The 14,722-nt window shown below is 41.6% G+C and overlaps 1 protein-coding gene across 5 annotated transcripts in view; it reads right to left on the reverse strand.

Moving 5' to 3' along the window:
• ROR1 (receptor tyrosine kinase like orphan receptor 1) overlaps positions 1-14,722 on the reverse strand; it is a 205,581-nt gene that overhangs the window by 150,470 nt on the left and 40,389 nt on the right. The window contains exon 1 of one of the 5 annotated variants that reach the window (XM_044301980.1): positions 6,252-6,389. The exons of the other annotated variants lie outside the window; for them this stretch is intronic. Within the exon in view, the coding sequence (XP_044157915.1) occupies positions 6,252-6,366 (115 nt within the window). The 5' untranslated portion in view covers positions 6,367-6,389. Of the gene's footprint in view, positions 1-6,251; positions 6,390-14,722 lie in introns of those variants that run through there. 5 annotated transcript variants of the gene reach the window in all.

A 14,722-nucleotide genomic window follows, 5' to 3' on the forward strand; every position in this document is an offset into this window, starting at 1 on the left:
AACTCCCACAAAAGCTGAAGTAACCCAACTTTGGCCTTGAGAACCAACGATAAATTACATCCTACAGTAACAGCAGCACCATGAAGAGATGTCAGCCATACCAAAGAGATGTCCATAGCGTCGCAGTGTGCGCTGACAGGCTCCATATGCTCTGTTTAAACAAGAGTTTAATGCTAAGGAGAAAGATCTGAGGCCTGACATAACAAATAGATCACACCTCAGTAATCCTGCCCCGGAAGATACTGGGAAAATAACGCAAAAAAAGAGGTTAACTCCTTCAGAACGACATGGTGGCGTTTACAGACCGGTAGTTACAGGATATTCTCTGATGGAGTTCAGACATATAACATGACATTGGCTTCACATACTGTAGCAGTGACAGGGTTGGGTCGAAATTAAGAAACTGAGTAGACGAACTACTAAATACTGCCCCTATGTACAAAAATATAACTACTATATTACTGCCTCCTATGTACAAGAATATAACTACTATAATACTGCTTCTATGTACAAGAATATAACTACTATAATACTGCCCCTATGTACAAAAATATAACTACTATATTACTGCCTCCTATGTACAAGAATATAACTACTATAATACTGCCTCCTATGTACAAGAATATAACTACTGTAATACTGCCTCCTATGTACAAAAATATAACTACTATATTACTGCCTCCTATGTACAAGAATATAACTACTATAATACTGCTCCTATGTACAAGAATATAACTACTATAATACTGCCTCCTATGTACAAGAATATAACTACTATAATACTGCTCCTATGTACAAGAATATAACTACTATAATACTGCTCCTATGTACAAGAATATAACTACTATAATACTGCCTCCTATGTACAAGAATATAACTACTATAATACTGCTCCTATGTACAAGAATATAACTGCTATAATACTGCGCCTATGTACAAGAATATAACTACTATAATACTATTCCTATGTACAAGAATATAACTACTATAATACTGCCTTCTATGTACAAGAATATAACTACTATAATACTGCTCCTATGTACAAGAATATAACTACTATAATACTGCCTCCTATGTACAAGAATATAACTACTATAATACTGCTCCTATGTACAAGAATATAACTGCTATAATACTGCGCCTATGTACAAGAATATAACTACTATAATACTATTCCTATGTACAAGAATATAACTACTATAATACTGCCTCCTATGTACAAGAATATAACTACTATGATACTGCTCCTATGTACAAGAATATAACTACTATAATACTGCCTCCTATGTACAAGAATATAACTACTATAATACTGCTCCTATATACAAGAATATAACTATTATAATACTGCTCCTATGTACAAGAATATAACTACTATAATACTGCTCCTATGTGCAAGAATATAACTACTATAATACTGCCTCCTATGTACAAGAATATAACTACTATAATACTGCTCCTATGTATAAGAATATAACTACTATATTACTGCTCCTATGTACAAGAATATAACTACTATAATACTGCTCCTATGTACAAGAATATAACTACTATATAAGACCAAGATTGTACTAGATGCTAAACTTGTTCTGGTATGGTGCCCTAACGATACCCTTACTCCTGCTAAGAATAACCTCCCGACAATGCTACTTACCGCAGCGAAGCTGCTTATCCCTTTTTTGTGGAAAAATGATTCCCCACCGTCTCTCCATATGTGGTCAGATAAGGTTGACCAGATCTACCGTTTTGAGGAGTTGGCGCACTGGGAGAGTAACTCACGCTCTCGCTTCTTAACACTGTGGTCCCCATGGAAAGTATATAGACACTTTGCTTGATAGAGCAGAAATGTATCACTTCCTGTTTCCCCTCCCTCCTCCCCTTCCTGACTTCTCCTCCTTTTCCCCCCCCATCTTTTTTCATATGTCATGTTTGTATGATTTGCTCATTGACAATGATAGCTTGTGATGCCCTCACATGACATGTATGCTGGATGACTATTCTGTACTTTTGGCCATTGTATGGTCATGTGTGGGCCTCGGCCTTGATTTTCTTTCAATAAAAAGAAATATGGTTAAGAATATAACTACTATAATACTGCTCCTATGTACAAGAATATAACTACTATAATACTGCCTCCTATGTACAAGAATATAACTACTATAATACTGCTCCTATGTACAAGAATATAACTACTATAATACTGCTCCTATGTACAAGAATAGAACTACCATAATACTACTCCTATGTACAAGAATATAACTACTATCATACTGCCTCCTATGTACAGGAATATAACTACTATAATACTGCCTCCTATGTACAAGAATCTAACTACTATAATACTGCCTCCTATGTACAAGAATATAACTACTATAATACTGCTCCTATGTACAAGAATATAACTACTATAATACTGCTCCTATGTACAAGAATATAACTACTATAATACTGCCTCCTATGTACAAGAATATAACTACTATAATACTGCCTCTTATGTACAAGAATATAACTACTATAATACTGCCTCCTATGTACAAGAATATAACTACTATAATACTGCTCCTATGTACAGGAATATAACTACTATAATACTGCTCCTATGTACAAGAATATAACTACTATAATACTGCCTCCTATGTACAAGAATATAACTACTATAATACTGCCTCCTATGTACAAGAATATAACTACTATAATACTGCTCCTATGTACAAGAATATAACTACTATAATACTGCTCCTATGTACAAGAATATAACTACTATAATACTGCCTCCTATGTACAAGAATATAACTACTATAATACTGCCTCCTATGTACAACAATATAACTACTATAATACTGCTCCTATGTACAAGAATATAACTACTATAATACTGCCTCCTATGTACAAGAATATAACTACTATAATACTGCTCCTATGTACAACAATATAACTACTATAATACTGCTCCCATCTACAGGACGGTATTATGTGTTTTATATAGTGGCTCATGATACATTAATAATCTTAGCTACAGAGACATTTACAGAATTTCTCTTAGGTACAGTCTCTGACTTCAGTCAGGTCTTTAAGTAAGAGATAAATGGGCGGCCTGCCCCGGGCAGTGGACCCCTGTGTGTTTGTTGGGGCCCATCCTCCGATTGGTCAGCTCCGGACGTTTTTTTATGTTTCATATTGATTGTAAATTACACAGAAAAGAATCAGGTCAGTGTGCAGAACAGCAGGCCCCGGCTCATGCTGCTGTCGCAGGGACAGACGGCCCCTCTGCAGCCCATGGGAACTTATGAGAGGGGAGGATTCAGTGTCAGCCGCGCCAATTTATGAAAGCCAGATGTGTGAACAGTGGGCTAAGGTGACTCCACAGGAGTATTCTCCATATACCGGCTGGGGACGCACCTACTGTGCAAGTCCATGTTTCTGACCCCAAAAATGTGACTTTCCCCATTTTCCGGATAACGCTTCTCTCTAGAAGCCAAGTTAGCATTTCCCTGCGCAAGAGCGCGCCGGATGCGACATCTGTACAACAGATTGCACAAACATGGACGCCAGCTGAGCCTCCTGATATCTCAGGACGACTTCCGTGAATTAATCAGAGGAAATAGTCATCACATACAATACATTTAACCTTGCAAGCGCCGAGCTCATTTTCACTCTTAGGGCCAGTTCACACAGAGTTTTTTGGCGCTGAATTTGCAGCGGTTCCATCTCAAAACAGCCTTCCATTCATTTCAATGAGAAGCCCGTGTAAAAAAGAGGCAGCGCAACCAACATTGGGTTGGAATCCGCACTGAATCTCCCTTTGAAATGAATGGGAAGTGTCAAGAAATCGCCACGTACTTGTATGTGCGGTTCTTGCGCAATTTCTGCATGAGTCCGCACCAAACACCGCAGGAATTTTTCGGTTTCTGCCTCCCCACCGTCCGTCAGCCATATTTATTTTATGACTACGCTGCTGTTTGAGGTCTTGTTATTTGCGGGATAATTTGCAGATTTTTTCCACTGAAGGTTGGATCACGTTCACCGTCATCCGTTACAATGTAGCAGCGCAATGTTACAATGTTACCACGCACAACCTCAGGGCGCCATGTGGCTTTCGCCTTTACCACTGAGACGACTCCTTTCTATTTACCCAAGTCACATGAAACCTTCTCTCTACTAGTAAGAGCGGACCTGGTCCATCTACGGATTTCGTGGCCGGCCATTTTTCTGGATGAGGTCATGTGATATCCCCAGCATCCGACGCCGCAGAATGAACGCATGGACGGAAAATAAATACATTGTGATACCAGCGGTTCATCAGAAGCCAAACAAAATGATTTAGGGCTCATGCGCACGAACGTATTTTCTTTCCGTGTCCGTTCTGGTTTTTTTTTTTGCAGACCGTATACGGAACCGTTCATTTCAATGGGTCCGCAAAAAAAACCAGAAGTAACTCCGTGTGCATTCCATCTCCGTATGTCCGTATTTCTGTTTCGCAAAAAAATAGAACATATCCTATTATTGTCTGCATTACGGACAAGGATAATACAGTTCTATTAGGGGCCAGCTGTTCCGTCCACAAAACACGGAATGCGTATTTTTTGTGGATCTGTTTTTTGTGCACCGCAAAATACATACGGTCGCGTGCATGAGGCCTTACACATAGCAGGCTTAGATACAGCAGCTCAGCAGCATAATATCACACATAATAGGCTTAGATACATCAGCTTAGTAGGCAGGATCACGTGTAATAGGATGAGATACACCAGCTCAGCACAGTATCGCATATGATATGATAGATTAGATACAGCAAATATACAGACTGTATCACACATAATAGGATTAGATACACTAATTCAGCAAACATGATCACACACATTATGATTAGATTAGATATATTGGCTGAACATAGAGTCCTACATATAATAGGCTTAGATACACAACCTAAGTAGGAAGTATCACACAGGATAGAATGAGATACATCCGATAGCATCCTACATGATAGGCTTAGATACAGCATCTCAATAGACAGTACCACGCATGAGAGGATTAAATATATTAGCTGAACAAACAAATCAACACGTGTTAGGCTTAGATACACTACCTCAGTAGGCAGTATCACACATGAGAGAATGAGATACACCAGACAGCATCATACATGATGGACGTAGATTCAGCAGTCAGTATTGCAGATGCTAGGCTTAGATACAGCAGATCAGTAGACAGTATCACACATGCTAGGCTTAGATACAGCAGTTCAGTAGACAGTATCCCACATGATAGGCTTAGATACACAGCTCAGCTTTTAGTATCCCACATGATAGGCTTAGATACAGAGCTCAGCATTCAGTATCCCACATGATAGGCTTAGATACAGAGCTCAGCATTCAGTATCCCACATGATAGGCTTAGATACAGAGCTCAGCATTCAGTATCCCACATGATAGGCTTAGATACAGAGCTCAGCATTCAGTATCCCACATGATAGGCTTAGATACAGAGCTCAGCATTCAGTATCCTACATGATAGGCTTAGATACAGAGCTCAGCATTCAGTATCCCACATAATGGGCTTAGCTACAGAGCTCAGCATTCAGTATCCCACATGATAGGCTTAGATACACAGCTCAGCATTCAGTATCCCACATGATAGGCTTAGATACAGAGCTCAGCATTCAGTATCCCACATAATGGGCCTAGGTACACTACTCAGCAGACAGTATCACACAGGATAGGATTAGATACACAGCTCAGCAGACAGTATCACACAGGATAGGATTAGATACACAGCTCAGCATTCAGTATCCCACATGATAGGCTTAGATACAGAGCTCAGCATTCAGTATCCCACATGATAGGCTTAGATACAGAGCTCAGCATTCAGTATCCCACATGATAGGCCTAGCTACAGAGCTCAGCATTCAGTATCCCACATGATAGGCTTAGGTACAGAGCTCAGCATTCAGAATCCCACATGATAGGCTTAGGTACACTACTCAGCAGACAGTATCACACAGGATAGGATTAGATACACAGCTCAGCAGACAGTATCACACAGGATAGGATTAGATACACAGCTCAGCATTCAGTATCCCACATGATAGGCTTAGATACAGAGCTCAGCATTCAGTATCCCACATGATAGGCTTAGATACACAGCTCAGCAGAGAGCATCACATATGACAAGCTTAGATACCTATAATAAAACATCCTAGTAGGAGTCTGGAGGAATAAGGAAGGAATTAGTGACAGATGTAAAAATAAACCTACTATTTCTTATAAAGTGATGAAGATACAGGAGGAGAGAAGAGCTCGTCCCATTCGTCTCGGTGAAGTCATTCATTTTGACAACCCGCGTCACTCTCACTCTGTAATTTTCCACCATAAACTGAAGATGGTCGTCTTTGAAGACAATGTGCGCAGATGGTCCAAGATTAATTCCCTTTCTCAACTGTCTCTGTACAATCATCGATGTCCCGATCAGCGGGGCCCCCCCCCCCCCCCCCAAGCTTCCTACAAGAATAACACAGGTGTTCCCCCGGCCGCAGGAGCAGGAAATACCGAGCTGATTAAAAAGTGGACTGACACGAGACAAAGCAGCAAGGCGGTTTTATATTTGACTTTTTTTTTTAAATAGCAGAAATCACAAGAACTGCGTTTACCTCAAAGTTCACACCTAAACAGCAATAAACCAAAGAAAATCTGACTTATTAGAGGTTACGGGTAAACACAAGAAACAAAACTTTCTGACTCTAGAACTAAAAATCCAAAAACATTTACAATAACAACAGAGTAGATTTATATATATGGTCTTCACACAAGGCAGTCTTTATAGTTCCTCCACTAAACAACAACAAGTAGCCAATATTGTATCCAGAAAAAAGTTGAAACAATCCATAAAATATTTTGTATATGTATTTGTCTCAATTAGAAAGCTAAGACAAGGATCACAGGTTAGAGGGTCTTAAAGGTGCGCTTCCGACATCATACAGCACATGACAGTCTCTTTCTAACAAAGCTAGGACCAGTCCTGGACCTCACATGGATCTAGAGATCTCCTCATTCATTGCTCTGCTACATTTATTTCAGGCAGACAGCTCAAGGGCGTGTCCTTTTGCAGCTCTCTCCCTGGCACCTGGCACAGCTCAAGGGTGTTTCCTTACTCAGGGGGTATGTCCCTTATGCTGCAGTTCTCCCTCTCTCACATCTCAGGGGACATTTTTTCAAGGGGCATGTTCTTTTGGCCGCAGCTCTCTCCCTAACACAGATCAGTAAGTGTGCCCTTTCTGCTAAAGTTCTCACTCTATCACAGCTCAGGGGGCATGTCCTTTATGCTGCAGCTCTTTTCCTATCACAGCTCACTAGGTGTGCCCTTTCAGCTGCAGCTCTCTCCCTATCACAACTTGGGGGGTGTTTTTCCTGCTTCAGCTCTTTCCATATCACAACTCAGGAGCTGTGTCTTTTCTGCTACAACTCTCTCCCTATCCCAGCTCAGGATGTGTGTCCTTTCTACTGCAGCTCTCTCCCTATCCCAGCTCAGGGTGTGTGTCCTTTCTACTGCAGCTCTCTCCCTATCCCAGCTCAGGATGTGTGTCCTTTCTACTGCAGCTCTCTCCCTATCCCAGCTCAGGGTGTGTGTCCTTTCTACTGCAGCTCTCTCCCTATCCCAGCTCGGGGGGGGGGGGGGGGGGGGGGGGGGTCCTTTCTACTGCAGCTCTCGCCCTATCCCAGCTCAGGGTGTGTGTCCTTTCTACTGCAGCTCTCGCCCTATCCCAGCTCAGGGTGTGTGTCCTTTCTACTGCAGCTCTCTCCCTATCCCAGCTCAGGGGGTGTTTCTTTTTTGCTACAACTCTCTCCCTATCACAGCTCAAAGGGTGTTTCATTGCTACTGCAGCTCTCTCCCTATCCCAGCTCAGGGGGGGGGGGGGGGGTCCTTTCTGCTGCAGCTCTCTCCCTATCCCAGCTCAGGGGGGCGTGTCCTTTCTACTGCAGCTCTCTCCCTATCCCAGCTCAAGGGGCATGTCTTTTCTACTGCAGCTCTCTCCCTGTAACTGCCACAGTAGATAGGACTGGTGGCAGTTGATGGATGGAACTGAGCAAGTGCAACCACGCCAGCGATGTTACTGCAGTAAATGGAGAAATAAGGAAAGGAGTAAACAGCAGGTGGCGCTACACAGATACATTTCATTGGATATTTAGTGGCTATACTAAATCTATAATGACCTGTAGATGCTATTATAAAAGTATTCAGATCCCGCTGCTGGTTTGAAAAAAGGTATAATATTTTTTGAATGAGAACATCTCCAAAAATAAAGTCAATATAACACACAAAATATAGCAAATAAAGCAAAATAACCAAGAAATTATTTAATAACATGCACCTTTTTCAACCAATACTGCATTTAATAAATTAATAAAAAAATAAATGTGAAAAAACATATTAACTAAACATGCTATTATTTCACGAAATGCAGTATTTGCATTTGGATTTGTATGTTAGGCAATACTGAATATAAAAAAGCTTTAAAAAATCTCAAATTATAATGAAAACAATATTATTTAATAATAATTTTTTTCTCATTTACATCTTATTTTCTAAATTAAAAAAAAAAATTCTGCCTATACCATATAAAAAAAATGCAAACAATAATAAAAAAAAACCCACAGGATATGATTTTATAAAATGCCTTTTTTTCCCATTTGCAATTTTTTGATGCAGTTCGCTCAGGATGATGATGTGGAGGGGCTTTTATGATTAGACAGTTTTCATTGAAAGTGAAGGTACAGGGCCATATGTAAAAGCTATTTATTTTACATGCAACTAAGCCAGAGCATGCACACAACTGTAATTTAGCCTATAAATGAGCCCATACCGCACCTATACGCGCCCCTAATTTTGCATTAGGTCAGGTTCTATTGGACACTGTAGAATCAACACACAGGGGCCCTAAAGCTCCATAGTACGGATCATAGGGGCTCCTGGTGCCTCCATACAGGCTCTGCACCTGGTCACTGCAGCAAAATATCATAGCAGCTAAATCAAAGTTAAAAAAATAAATAAAAGAGAAAAATAAAATAAAAATCAAGGTAAATAAAAAGTATTTTTTTAGACCATTAGCTTTTATTGTTTCTTTCTTGCAGTTTTCAGGTTTTTTTTTTAGCTTTCAGGATATTTTACACTACATTGTCATATTAAGGGGGTATTTGTTTTTCAGGCAGGAGTTGTGTGCGAGGAAATTACCCGTTACGGGTCAACGACTCCCAGAAATCAGAGTCTTTTTCACCTTTGCCCTAAATTGTAGATTGCAGTAATCTTCCTTTAAAGCCACAGGGACTCGCAGCACATTGCTGGGTTATGGCCTGGAACTTTGCAGGATTTTCCCTTCACAGAGGGATTAATGGTGACCCAGACTCAAACACAGTAAATTCCTATAAATAAAAAAAGATTAAGTCCCGGGACAATTATCGAGGTATTGATTAAGTTAAGTCAACACCGGGTTGTTTGCTGTGTAAAATTGGTCTTTAATAAATTGCATCTGTCGGCCGCCATATTGCAAGGCAAGGCAGATGCAGAGGCTCCTATAAATTCCTCTTGAAGACTGGCCGTAACACTATATATGGTAGAGATACATTGTTACAACGAGCACCATTATTACCATACATCAGGCATGCTCAACCTGCGGCTCTCCAGCTGTTGCAAAACTACAACTCCCAGCATGCCCAGACAACCTACAACTATCAGCCTGCAGCAGGGCATGGTGGGAATTGTAGTTTCACAACAGCTGGAGAGCCGCAGGTTGGCCAGCCCTGCCATACACCATGTTAGTGAGGCTTAGACCTGTGTTACACCAACAGATTATCTGACAGATTTTCTGACCAATCATTGCTCAGATGGCCGTTTACACACACAGATCTTTTGTTATACACACAAATATTGTAAGAAATGTTTAAGGATCCAGCACCTTGGAATTTAAGATAAAACATAGCTTTTATTTACATGACTAAAAAAACGTCATGGTGTCCTCGGCCGTGGAGACCAACTATTGGTCTGATTGGACAGAAATTGGTCAGATAATCTGTTGGTGTTACAATAATCGTCTGTCTGATTGTCTTTCCGCCTCTCAAGCTGTTTCCATTACAGATGACAAGCAGGGGCCGGTTTACACCAGTGAATTTATGGGCAATCAATGGCAAATGGACAAATTATCACTGATTGATATGAGATGGATAGATAGATAGGAGAGTGTTATGAGATGAATACCAAATAAGTGGGGGGGGGGGGGGGGGGAATAGATGATCAACATGTATCTTTCTCCCCCAACTATACAATGTCGTACAACCAGAGAGATAGAAAAGACAAATAGATGGATAGATAAATATGAAATAAATAGAAAGACCGAGATGATAGATGGATAATAAATAGATAGATATAAGGAACATAGATAGATATGAGATAGACACCGACCCCGGGTGTGTCCCCATTTCTCAACCCCCTATTTCCCACATGCTTTGGCAATACTAATGTATAATTTAGATCTGCCAATAAAGCTTTATTGATTGATAGATAGATAGATATGAGATAGATAGATATGCGATAGATAGATAGATAGATAGATAGATAGATATGCGATAGATATATATGAGATAGATAGATATGAGATAGATAGATAGATATGCGATAGATAGATATGAGATAGATAGATATGAGATAGATAGATAGATAGATAGATAGATAGATAGATAGATAGATAGATATGAGATAGATAGATAGATAGATAGGAGATAGATAGATATAGATAGATAGATAGATATGAGATAGATAGATAGATAGATAGATATGAGATAGATAGATAGATATATATGCAATAGATAGATAGATAGATAGATAGATAGATATGAGATAGATAGATAGATAGATAGATAGGAGATAGATAGATATAGATAGATAGATAGATATGAGATAGATAGATAGATAGATATGAGATAGATAGATAGATATGAGATAGATAGATAGATAGATAGATAGATAGATAGGAGATAGATAGATAGGAGATAGATAGATAGATAGATAGATAGATAGATAGATAGATAGATAGATAGATATGAGATAGATACCAACCCCGGGTGTGTCCCCATTTCTTAACCCCCTATTTCCCACATGCTTTGGCAATACTAATGTATAATTTTAGACCTGCCAATAAAGATTGATTGATAGATAGATAATAGATAGATGATAGATAGATAGATAGATAGATAGATAGATAGATAGATAGGAGATAGATAGATAGATAGTATATAATTATAATCAAGTACATTTTATATATAATTATTTTAGATGCTGGTATTATGGGGCGAATATTCATTTCCCCAGATTTGCGGTTCCCCGCACACCGCTCAGGCGGTTTGTGTCTTCCATGTTAGTCTGGACTCCTAGGCCTGTGTTGCTGTAGAAATGAGAGGCCTCCGATGTGAGATCCGTGCTGCGCCAGAACGGCCTATACCGTGCCAAAGAAAGGGACCATTGATGGTCCAATATGACTGCCTCATTGTCCTTCCCTCACGCGGGGACCTGCAATTATCCTCATTCCTTCAAAGACCGGCACAGTTACTCAACCTCGTAATCTTATCATTATGATGTCAAATTATATCACAGGAATCATCTTCTGTAAGAAGGGGCCTTTATGAGGAGCAGACCCCGAGCTGTCCTGCAGATCAAAACACATGAAGACGACGTCCATACATCCGCATCTACACAAATAATCCCGGACGGTAACTAACTGTAACTAATACGGTTCAGGAGATTCTATCTGTGCAGCATCAATGCACGGAAACCCAAACAAACACAGCGGCGGCGGCATGACCGCTACATGGTGCGCAGTCAGTGAAAAGAAGGCGTACGGCATAGGGGCTTCTGAGAATGTCTGATCTCATGATTATACGTTTTATACACGCAGATCAGGGCTCTACGTAAAATCTCTACCGCGGTTCCCGATTACACATTGGGGCACATTTACTAATAGTTTACACTGCTGAGGAATATGAACGGTCTTAGGATGCATTCACATGAACGTAAGCCGTCTGTACTGCGGACTGCAAACTGCCGCAATGCACGGGCACCGGCCGCGTGAATCCTGTATTGCGGCACAGACCCATTCACTTGAATGGGTCCACGATCCACAATATTCGGCAAAAGATAGGACATGTCCTATCTTCTGCGGTGCAGAGAATTTGTAAATTTGGAGTATGGTAAATCCGTCACCAGATTTATGCATAAAAAAAACGTCTAGTTGAAGTTTACACTACCTGTGATGTGTCCTAAGGACAGGCCATCAATCCCAGAAGGAGAGTCCCAAAAAATCAAGTCAATCGAACATATTGTTGGGGAACTGCTGACACATACAAGAGCCAAGTGCAGTCCGTAAAGATGATGCCTGCTTTGGACAATGCCTCCTTATTAGAAATCACAAAGTGATCAGAGCGATCAGCTGTAATCTGTGGGAAAACAAGTGTTCAGTTTCCCTGCAGCACCACCACAGGAGAAAATAAGTATTACACCGTGTCCATTAAATTCAGTGGTTGCCTGTGTAATGCAGGACAGGGCAGGTCCTCCAGAGAGGGAGACGCTCTGAGCTGATGACATGAGGACTAAAGCCACCAAATCAAATGGAGGTGACATAACCCCCCACTGACATCCCATAAAACTCTAGTCTGAGAAACACAAATTTGCTTGTAAAACAAAATTTTACAAGGTTGAAAAGTTGGACGGTAGCTCCACCTGTAAAGGCACTGGCTCAGGGGAGGGGCGATGGACAGCTGCATGAATCAGATGTGACGGCCTTTAGAAGATACTATGAATGATTCAACACAACTGACAGGATCCTGAGGAAGAGCCTGTCTGATCAAATACATGGCCCCAAGGTCTGGGAGGATAGGCGGATTAGCCGGACCTTGCATCCTTGTCACTGGAAAAAACCTTGAGGTGCAATTTATTTCATAAAGTGTAAAAACCGACATGCTTGGGATGACAGCGGACGGCGCGAAAGCGAGGCCTGAGGGCGCACAGTACGTAACGCCGATCACTATCTGCTGTCCCTGCAAGCGAGGAGGGCGTATAGGTACAATTATATTCTTATATTGTGTTATTCCAGCCTGATAATCGGAGGCTAAGACTGGCCCTTTACATGGTAGGTTGCATAAATAATAGCGCCATATAATGAAAAACCACAGTGCTACATAGAATCCAAATTCATCAGCAAAAGGCCTCTTTCCCACGGGCGTGTGCGCCCCCCGTTGCCGTATTCCGGACCACATTTGCGGATCCGCAATAAACGGGTGCCGTTCCGTGGGCATTCCGCATCACGGATGCGGACCCATTCACTTTAATGGGTCAGCAAATCTGGAGATGCGGAATGGTGCAGAACGGAAGCATGGAACGGAACCCTACGGAAGCGCTACGGACTGCTTCTGTGGGGTTTCGTCCCGTACTTCCGTTCCTGCCTATCTTTTTGCGGAACTGCCGGATGGCGGACCCATTTTAGTGAATGGGTCTGCGATCCGCTGCGGCTGCCCCACAGACTGTGCTCGTGCATTGCGGCCCGCACACGCCTGTGGGAAAGAGGCCTAACATTTGCCACGATAGAAGAATTTTAACGCAGGCATGCATGTCTCCGCTATGATCCGGGCCTGGTGATAATAGTGGAGGACACACTGCACATGCATTCATACCACCGCACCACTGTGTCCGGTAGGGTCAGGCTGTCCGCTGCGACATTCCGCTGAATTAAAGGCGCACTCTTCCTCCGTGCATCCCATGCCACGGGTGCAGCGATAGGATGAGCTGAGTGAAAACAGAGTCCTGCAGCGCACAAGGGGTTAATGCCTTCCAATAACAAAGTCTATGAGTGAAAAAGGCATTTGGGAACGTTACCAATTGTGTTAATTTCCTCCCCAAGACCCATGTGTCAGAATATCACTCCTGATACAGCCTTGGCCGCCTGCACGCCTCCTGCACGCCAAATATTAAACCCGCAGAGCTTAGGAAACGTGACACAAAAATTCTTCCCGTCTGTAGGATGGACGGCGCACGGACCCGGAGGGGGTTTTACGCTGGAGAAAGGCGCGGTGGAAAAACACTTGGATCAAGAACATCAACCCTTGTTATAGCGAGACGGTCGTCCAGGTTGGACGGTAGAAATTTATTTATTTTTTAAGTGGGGGAGGGGTGTTCACAATAATATATGAAGTATTGGAGCCATGTAAAAAGGAACGGCTCTTACGGCACAGTACAGATGGGGATGTGAAAAGAAGCCACGCCCACATTTTCTGGATGCGCAATTTTGTAGCGCTGAAAGATGTTAATGTTGTGCTGACATTTTAATTAGGTTACCCCCAAAATAGCTGCACATTCCAGAGGAACAGGTGTGACAGCGATGGTAGCAGCACTGAAGGTTTATAAGGCTGCGGACGCAGAATGATAGCGGCACGTAAATCACAGAAAAGCCGCCCTCACCACGCGAATCGTCTCCTGCAACCTCTGTAACCACAGGGCACAATGACTGCGATCTGTGAGCATTTAGTCACAATGAATGACTAGAGACATGTATTCTGCTTTCTTCCAGAAGATCTGCAGGTGGTGTGTGCGGTATTAACTGGAACAGAGCTGCAATACTACAGACAGCCTGGAGACAGGTGTGGTGCTGCTTCTGGAAGATATCTCATCAATAAATGTTATGAGGATTTCA

Source organism: Bufo gargarizans, chromosome 7 (assembly GCF_014858855.1).
Source record: "Bufo gargarizans isolate SCDJY-AF-19 chromosome 7, ASM1485885v1, whole genome shotgun sequence".
NCBI lineage: Eukaryota > Metazoa > Chordata > Amphibia > Anura > Bufonidae > Bufo > Bufo gargarizans.